The sequence below is a fragment of the Ailuropoda melanoleuca genome, unplaced genomic scaffold, assembly GCF_002007445.2.
Source record: "Ailuropoda melanoleuca isolate Jingjing unplaced genomic scaffold, ASM200744v2 unplaced-scaffold4655, whole genome shotgun sequence".
In the NCBI taxonomy this organism is placed as follows: domain Eukaryota; kingdom Metazoa; phylum Chordata; class Mammalia; order Carnivora; family Ursidae; genus Ailuropoda; species Ailuropoda melanoleuca.
This window is the reverse complement of record NW_023218892.1, coordinates 1-9,639: the sequence shown is the minus strand read 5'-3', so window position 1 is coordinate 9,639 and position 9,639 is coordinate 1. Positions and strand designations below refer to the sequence as shown.

The window sequence follows — 9,639 nt, the reverse complement described above, 5'->3', positions numbered from 1 at the left end:
ATCTTTAGATGGCTTTGTTGTATGTATCTCTGGAGATACATATGCTGGTAGCAAGCTAATGAGCATTGTGGATGTTTTCTGGACACTTAGCAATCATTCAAGTGTCTGGTTTACTTCTTGCCTCAGCATCTTCTATTTACTGAAGATAGCCAATATATCCCACCCATTTTTCATCTGGTTGAAACTAAAGATAAACAGAGTCGTCCTGGGAATTTTTCTGATGTCCTTCCTTACCTGTGTAATTATTAGTGTTTCATTGAATGAGGACTTCTGGGATCCCTTCCAAGTTAGTCATAAGGAAAACATAACTTGGGAATTCAAAGTGAGTAAAATCCCAAATGGTTTCAAACTGGTTATCCTGAATCTAGGAGCTATCATTCCCTTTGTTCTTTGCCTAACTTCATTTCTCTTGTTACTTTTCTCCCTATTTAGACACAGCAGGCAGATGAAACTTTATGCCACCAGGTCCAGAGACCCCAGCACAGAGGCTCACATGAGGGCCATAAAGGCAGTGATCATCTTTCTGCTTCTCTTCGTTATGTACTATGCAGTCTTTCTTGTAGTAACCTCTAGCTTACTAATTCCTCAGGGAAAATTAGTGGTGATGTTTGGTGGCATGATAGCCGTCATTTTCCCATCAAGCCATTCGTTCATCTTGATAATGGGGAACAGCAAGCTGAGGGAGGCTTTTCTAAAAGTGCTAAGGATTGTGAAGGGTTTCTGCAAAAGAAGGAAACCTTTTGTTCCACAGAGAATCCTGAATACAAGGAGAAAGAAATCAACAAAAGACCCTCTCCCTTGTCCCAGTTGATTACATTCATTTTTTATACATGCTATTAGAAATCATTAATATCTATCATTATCCTAAATTTTCCTTTGTGTTCCTTCACATTTCTGTCCTGTTCAACTTTAAATGAAATGTTATTGAACCACATATATTTCTTTGTCTTTACAGGAAAAAATGAATCCAAATCCCACGTTAGCATTTCACATCATTGCCTAAATGCAAAGAGATTCTACTTCTTTCTGTCATATCTGGTGAAGGCCTTGAACTCAAAAAATAGAAGAATTTTAGGCAAGCAGACTGTGGGGAAGAGATTTTAAAACATATCTGTCCTTCCTATAAAGTCAATCATGTAAAAAACTCTCTTCCTTGAGCTGGAAGTCAGTACATTTCTGCCCTATCCTCTCCATTTCTAGAATGGTTCATCCTCATAAAAAGTGAGAAAGAACACTGGTGAGATCCTCCCTAGGATGAAATATAATGTAAGAAAACAGGGGTGATTTCAAGAAAAGGTTTGACCAGGAAAGGGGACAGGGGGTGTACAGTTAGAAATATGTGTATCAAAACCACCCTACCTGGTGATGCCAGTTTTAGGAGTCAGTTCTCAAAGATTCTTCAGAATGTTTTCCTACCCTTTTAGATTAAAGAATTTTTGACATTTTTCCCCCCTTAACATCATTCTCTTTTCTATTCTGTTTCTGGTAACGTTTTACAGATAACTAGGTTTCCTTAAATTTTCAACTTCATACTTTCCTATTACACACGATGCAAGCATAAGAAATAGGAAAAATATTAGATATGTTTCTTGCAGTATAGAAGTACTTAAATACAATTAGAAGAACCCTAGTTTATGTGATTTGTATTACCTAGATTTAAATTTATTGTGGGCTAGTTCTCCCAAGAAAGAATAAATCAATTTAATAGTAGAATTACTCCTATTCCCTGGAAATATAATTCAGTAAATATTTTCTTAAAAATAAAGAAATGACTACAATGTAGAATATGAGATTATAAATCATATAAAAGGAGTTGATTGCAAAAAGTATAATTTAAAGTGTGTTTTCTTAATTTTATGTGAAAATGTTCCTTACTCAAGAGATGACATTTCAGGAAGTGAATTGTCATGGACAGCATTTCCCATATTAAATAAAACTAAACATAGCAAATCTTTACCTAGCATCTTTCACTTCTATTAAAAAACTCCAGAGAAAAGATGTTTAGTAAATATTGCCATGTGCCTGCCTAATTCACATTATGTCATTTATAATTTGATTTGTATCATACCCTTCTCTAATTAACCATTTATATGAAAAAAAATTATTATCCTCTGACTGAAAGTTAATTTTCTACAACTGACTGTACTGATCATTTCCAAAATTAAAATTCGTTTCCACTAGGAAACCTGACTTTTGATTAATTTATAATTTATGGTGAAGAAAATGGACTTTCATTTACACATTGTGATTTTTATGGAATACATGTTTTTGTGTGCTTTCTGTGGCTCCATATTTGAAATTCGATTTGACGGGTCAAAATACACAGAACTTAACAGCAAGAAGCCTGTTGCAAATTCATGAAATATAATCTCTTTTAATTTGTATGAGTGCAGTTTCAACTGAACAGTTCCCTTATCACTCACTAAAGGGTCATGATTATAATTTGCCCTGGCTCAAAGCTAGTCAAACTGTTTGGAGCAACCAGTTGGTTTAGTCCTCATGAATGGAGAAGGAATTCTATTTCAAAAGAGAGCTGGGTACTTCTGGAATTATACCAAAGTCAAAATAGCGGAGGAGACGAACATATTATCCTGTGATTTGAAGAACTCATTTACCAGGCTCCAACTGAGAGTCTGTAAATTAGCCCAACCGCAGTGATATTGGAGATCAGGGTGTTCTCCCTACCAACATGCTCAGTATGGAAGACAACATCTTTGTGATCATTTTAACTGGAGAATTCATAATAGGAATGTTGGGGAATGTATATATTGGACTAGTAAACTGGATTGACTGGATTAAGAAGAAAAAGATTTCCTCAGTTGACTATATCCTCACCAGTCTAGCCATCTCCAGAATTTGTTTGCTCTGTATATTGATACTAAATGGCATCATAATTGTATGCTACCCAGATTTTCATGAAAATGATAAACTACAGGCGGTCATTAATATCTTCTGGACACTCACCAACTACTTAAGTACGTGGTTTGCCACCTGCCTCAATGTCTTCTATTTGCTCAAGATAGCCAATTTCTCCCATCCGCTTTTTCTCTGGCTAAAGAGAAGAATTGACAGAGTGATTCACTGGGTTCTGTTGGGTTGTTTGGCCATTTCCTCTTTGATCAGCCTTATACTAGCAACGGCACCAAATTATGATTTTGAATTTCAGAAAATTATAAATCATAAAAGAAACTGCACTGAAATGTCCCATGTGAGTAAAAGTCAATACTTCAGCCTGTTGACTCTCTTTAACCTGTTGGCAATTGTCCCATGTGCTGTGTCATTGATCTCATTTTTCTTTTTAATTGTGTCCCTAAGGAGACATATCAAGCAAATGAAAGTCAGTGTTACAGGCTGTGGAGACCCCAGCACAGAGGCCCATGTGGGAGCCATGAAAACTATGACTTCATTTCTCTTCCTCCTTTTTGTATACTATGGGGCTTCTCTTTTGGCGACTTTTCACTACCTTATGAAAGAAAGCAAGTTAGCTGTGATGTTAGGAGAAATTATAGCAATTCTTTATCCTTCTGGTCATTCACTTATTTTAATTATTAGAAATAACAAGTTGAGGCAGGCATCTATTAGGGTGCTGAGATTTGGAAGAACAGTCTGCATGATGTAAATTCTTAGCTCTATAAATGGATTTTGCTAATAAAAAATACATTCTCATTTTTCCAGTTATCCTGTTTATCTTGGGTAACATCTTTAACTGTTCTTGAGACCTAGTAGCACGTGCATGTATAAATCCCCTTAGTCTGTGTACACTCCAGATTCTCATCTTCACGTGCCCTCTCCTCCAAGAGTTTGAGAGCTCACACTTCCCTTTTTGGCTTCTTAATGCAGATGTTAGGCACGTACAGCCTAGTTAAGTTCCTTTAAGATTTTTTTAGGCCCATGATAAAGAGCACTGAGCTGCACTAACTGTTTTTTCATTTTTTTCCTATATACATTTTTTTTAATTTATTTATTTGACAGAGAGAGACAGCCAGCAAGAGAGGGAACACAAGAAGGAAGAAGCAGGCTCCTAACAGAGGAGCCTGATGCAGGGCTCGATCCCAGAACGCAGGGATCACTCCCTGAGCTGAAGGCAAATGCTTAACAACTGTGCCACCCAGGCGCCCCCTTATATACATTTTTTCATTACTGGCCCTTAATTTTGCTCCCCTCATGTCTCTGTTGAGTCACTCCCATTTGGCTTATTAACTACGAACTCAGATCTCCCCTGTCCCATTTCTGGTTCAGTGTCCCAGTTATGTAACTGCCTCCTCCCAAGTGAGTGATGCTTTAGGTGGTTTCCTAGATATTTTCTGGTTGACCTTATTCTGGCTACTCCTATTCATTTTCCTTGAAATTAAATTTCCTTACAAACAACTTGGTGTTCAGGCAGCAATAGGATGGGAATAGCTCCCATTCAAGAATCTCTCTCTACGGGCATTCTTACGTGTTCTTCACAATCTGGATATAAGGATGGGACAATTAATTTCAATCAGACTTGCTTTACTCAGGGTCCTTTCTTAATAAGACCTGCAGGAGTTCTTTTCACTCAGGACTTGAGAAAAACAATTAATTAAGAAGAAATTAGACCCTTTATGGAATAACTACATGCTATCACTAGAAAAGCAATGTAAGCTATAACACGTAAAGAGTAAATTACAAAAAATAATAAAAAATAAGAGTCACTACTAAAATGTTGTTCTGTGAACATCAAATCCTTCCTCACTAGAGTAGTGTTGAAACACTTGATCTGGCATGTCTAAGTCCATGTATGTTCTGATATGGCTGTGCATTTCAGGTCCCACCATTGCTATGTCAAAGTTGGGTCTATTTCAATCTACCCATTTTGTTTTGTTATAACTAAAATATTAATTACCTGAAGATAAGCAATTTTTCTGCATATGATGATACAAAATTCACTCTGGAAAGTCCCAATATTTACAGTCTTAAGTACATAAACTTCATCAACTATATTTCTAATATCTTAGCATTTAAGTTGCTATTTGTTGTACAAGATAGGAGAATTGATAGTCTTTTGATGGAATATATTAGTATATTCTACAAAAGACCTGTTAATACTACACTGGAGTGAACTTTACATTCTTCTGCAAGGTTAGATGAAATAAGTGTTTTGTAAGATTAGTACTTCTGGGAAAGTTTCCCTCCATTAGTGTGAAATCCTTCTTTCCATGTTTAGTTTTCTGTATCTTCAGTGTTTGAAGTACTTCCACTGACCACCAAAGTTCAAAGTAGTTCAAAATAGTGAGGGTTCAGAGTAGTAAGTTCAAAGTAGTAAGGTGACAAAACGCTCTCTTGCAAATGTTTTTCTCTTTTCTATTTTTTTATTGTAGTAAGGCATTTAATATGAGATCTATGCTTTTAACAAATTTTTAAGTGTACAACACAGTGTTGTTAACTACAGGCATAATATCATAGAGCATATTCTAAAATTTTTCATCTTGCGTAACTGAAACTTGATACTCATTGAATAGCAATTCTGTATTCTTATCTCCCCTATTTTACTTTTTGCTTTTATGACCTGACTATTCTAGACACCTGTATAAGTGGAATCGAGCAATATTTGTCCTTCTGTAACTAGCTTATTTAACTTAGCATAATGTCCTCCAAGTCCACGTAGGCTTTTGTATGTTGCAAAATTTTCTTTGCTTTAAGACTAAATGATGTCCCATTGTCTGTATGTAACACATTTTCTTTATTCATTCATATGCCAATGGGCAGTTAGGGCTTTTCTACATTTAGCTGCTGTTCATAACACTGCAATAAACATCAGTGCTAATATCACTTTGGTATCCTGATTTCAATTCTTTTTGATAAATACCCAGGTTTGGGGATGCTGGATCATGTGGTAGTTGTATTTTTAATCTTTTGAGGAACTTTCATCCTGTTTCCATAGTAGCTGCACCATAACTGAATGCAGAAAATCTATACTTACCTGCAAAAAAACAAAAAACAAAAATATATACTAAGACTTATTCGGGTAAAGGTATTATCATAGTTACTGAAGCCCTTTATTTACCGGGGCACTATGGAGAAGAAAATGATGTGCTTGGGTCAGAGATCATTTCTAAGATCAGAGGAAAGCAGTTATCTGTGAACATAGCTACATGATGAGATAGTTTGTCCAAAAGTCAGAGCTGCATTTTAGGAATGAAGGTATGTCCTTTAAGGAAGGATGGGAAGATATGTGTTCCCAAAGAAAGTATCATCACCCCAGAATTATTCCATGGAAATACTATATAGCAAAGTATTTCTCAGTAAGTCTAATTTAGAGAAGCTACTTCAAAATAAGAGTAGTTTGTAAGCGTGAGGTAAACTTAATCGTTAGTCTCTTGCCTGATAGTCTAGAAGGGCCAAGGATCTAGATTCTCAGATGCAGTTTGGCATGGTGGAGGGTGGAGAGTAGATCAAAACACAGGATTTTAATCTCTTCTCTTGTATGTGCAACTGCTCTTGAGAACACTTTAAATGAAACGGGAAAATATGAAGGTAATCAATACTCAATTAGGGCTCCTTCTTCTTCTTATATATATCATCACAAACTAAATTACCATTAAATTGAGTTGACTAAGAAGTCAATGAATTATTTGAACAGACCTTGTGCATGTAACTGTTCATCTGAACAACCAAGATAAATGAGCTAAAATGTCTTTTTAGACCTGTACAAGCTATATTTAGTGCTAACTTTTTAAATTCCCTGAAAATGTACAGTTCTCAATGTTAACCCAAACTTTGGATTTTTAGCAATAATCAATATTATCATTTAGCAAAATAAAGATTCCTCTACAAATTTCAATTTTAATTTCATTAATTGCTAGAAAATCCTTGGAGTTTAGATTTGCCAGATAAAATACAGGACACCCAATTAAATTTGAATTTTAGTATTTCTTGGAAGTACTAATCTCATGCAATTCAGGACATAGACTAAAAAAAAATCATTCATTGTTTATTTGAAGTTCAAGTTTAACTAAGTGTCCTGTATTTTTATTTGCTAAATCTAGCAGCCCTATTGAGGTTACTAGCATATGTTGTATACTATGAATCCAAAACTTGCAAAACATAGCCTTGCAAAACATACACAGTGCAGGACCATGAAAGGGAAGAGGTCTAATTTGCATCCTAAAATGTAGCTTAGCCTAAATTAACCATATGTGGAAAAGTAAAGCCTGCTGGTACAGGTTTTATATACAGGTGATACATGCAGTGGCCAGGCCAGGGATTGCCAACCACATTTGCTTCTCAAGACTAAATAGGATTTAATGATGATAGCTACAGTCTTCATTTCTCACTCCAGTCTCTACCATAAGACAGACTACAATAAGAGAGGCAAAGAAAATTACAACAAAATCTAAGAAATAGGTGTACCTATCAAATTACATCAGTTCAACTAGAAACGAATTGGATACTTCTGTATTTTAACATGCCAGATAAAGTGGAGACCACCTTAATGATGATAGCAGCTGGAGAGTTTTCAGTGGGGATTTTAGGGAATGCATTCATTGGATTGGTAAACTGCATGGGCTGGATCAAGAACAGGAAGATCACCTCTATTGATTTAATCCTCACAAGTCTGGCCATATCCAGAATTTGTCTATTATGTATAATATTATTAGATTGTTTTATATTGGTGCTGTATTCAGATGTGTATACCACGGGTAAACAAATGAGAATCTTTGACTTCTTCTGGGCACTAACCAACCATTTAAGTGTCTGGTTTGCCACCTGTCTCAGCATTTTCTATTTCTTCAAGATCGCAAATTTTTTCCATCCCCTTTTCCTCTGGATGAAGTGGAGAATTGACAGTGTGATTCCGAGGATCCTACTGGGGTGCTTGGTCCTCTCTGTGTTTATTAGCCTTCTTGTCACTGAGAATTTGAATGATGACTTCAGGTGTTGTGTTAAGACAAAGGAGAAAACAAACCTAANTTTTTTTTTAAAGATTTTATTTATTTTTTTTGACAGAGATAGAGACAGTCAGCGAGAGAGGGAACACAAGCAGGGGGAGTGGGAGAGGAAGAAGCAGGCTCACAGCAGAGGAGCCTGATGTGGGGCTCGATCCCATAACGCCAGGATCACACCCTGAGCCGAAGGCAGACGCTTAACCGCTGTGCCACCCAGGCGCCCCTGAATGGCTTTTAAATATACAAAATGATACTTGACTCCCAACCCACCTAATGGGTGGGATTCTTCGTCTCCAGTACCTATACTCAGTGTCTGTTGTCTCCAATACTCTTAAAACGCTTGTGCAAATGATGTTGGGCATTTGCTTGAGATAATTACCTCAAGTCCTTTTCCTCTGACAGAGCAGCTCCTCCAGTTACAGCAAAGCCTAGAAACTTCCAGTTTACATGTTAAGTTGGCGAACTATTAAAGTCAATGTGGGAGAACATTAATATGGCTTGGTTTATTGTTTTCTGGATTTAGATGCTATGTGTTTTAAATCATGAAACAACCGAAAAAGTATACAAATAGTAAAAATATGATCCAATATGTTTTGTCTTTGAAATCGGTATCCATTATTATAAAAACATGATATAGAAGATTGCACTCAGATTTTAATATAGGCTGCCTACAAATACAGGTTCTGAGGTCAAATTCTGAGTAATAACAGGCACACTGGAATATCTTCAGTGCTCAGGGCAGAAGAGCTGGTAAGTCAAGTAACCATTTCTACAAGAAAATTGAAAACCACTGCTGCTCTACCTGAGTTACCCTAATTAATGAAGTGAATACGTTGCTATAAGGCTGAAATTAGTCGAGTTAACTGTCTACACTCTAAATCCACAATTATTTTTAAGCTCCAAAACATGCATTTGCACTATATGGACCATAATTTGGGGCTACTTTGTAAGTCATCAGAGATGGTATGCTGCCACAACTCCAAATTAAATTGGATCCATATTTTTCAAGTATTTAGTTTTTTCTCGAAGTTCCTGGTCAAAAGCTTAAATCCAATGACTCCAAAATACACAGCATTTAAAATGAGAAAGAGTGTGCAAATCCAAGAAATCAGATCCATTCCTATTTGCGTCTTGGAGGCTTTCAATCATCACTGCACATGAAAGACATTACTGGCCAATGAGGTCTATAGGCAGTTCTCACCGGGAGCAGAACTGGCTATCTCACTGACCTGGATCAAAGCCAACAAAGAGGACACAAAAAGACAACTGCAGCATGACCTAAGTGACCGACATATACACCATTCTTCACTGGTCAGTTGAAAGCCAATTCATCGTCAGTGATATCCCAAATCAGAACTCTCTGCTGACATGCTAAGTACAATGGAGGTAATATATATGATCTTGATTGCTGGTGAATTGACTATGGGAATTTGGGGAAATGGTTTTATTGTACTGGTTAATTACACTGGCTGGCTCAAAAGAAGAGATATCTCCGTGATTGACATCATCCTGGTGAGCTTAGCCATCTCCAGAATCTGTTTGTTGTGTGTGATATCTTTAGATGGCTTTGTTGTATGTATCTCTGGAGATACATATGCTGGTAGCAAGCTAATGAGCATTGTGGGTGTTTTCTGGACACTTAGCAATCATTCAAGTGACTGGTTTACTTCTTGCCTCAGCATCTTCTATTTACTGAAGATAGCCAATATATCCCACCCATTTTTCATCT

General features: G+C 36.5%; 3 protein-coding genes across 3 annotated transcripts; all 3 read left to right on the top strand.

Annotated features, from left to right (window-relative positions):
• Positions 1-4: 4 nt before the first annotated feature.
• Positions 5-811, top strand: LOC117799279 (taste receptor type 2 member 9-like; the record flags this gene model as incomplete). Its single annotated transcript, XM_034651750.1, has 1 exon — positions 5-811. A coding segment is annotated over one exon (807 nt), but the record flags the coding sequence as incomplete, so codon positions are not given.
• Positions 812-2,689: 1,878 nt separating this feature from the next.
• On the top strand, positions 2,690-3,619 carry LOC100480366 (taste receptor type 2 member 8). Its single transcript, XM_002924840.4, has one exon. The coding sequence runs from the start codon at positions 2,690-2,692 to the stop codon at positions 3,617-3,619; it is 930 nt and encodes a 309-aa protein (XP_002924886.2).
• Positions 3,620-7,429: 3,810 nt separating this feature from the next.
• Positions 7,430-7,936, top strand: LOC117799280 (taste receptor type 2 member 7-like; the record flags this gene model as incomplete). The annotated part of the gene is made up of 1 exon (XM_034651751.1): positions 7,430-7,936. A coding segment is annotated over exon 1 (507 nt), but the record flags the coding sequence as incomplete, so codon positions are not given.
• Positions 7,937-9,639: the final 1,703 nt, after the last annotated feature.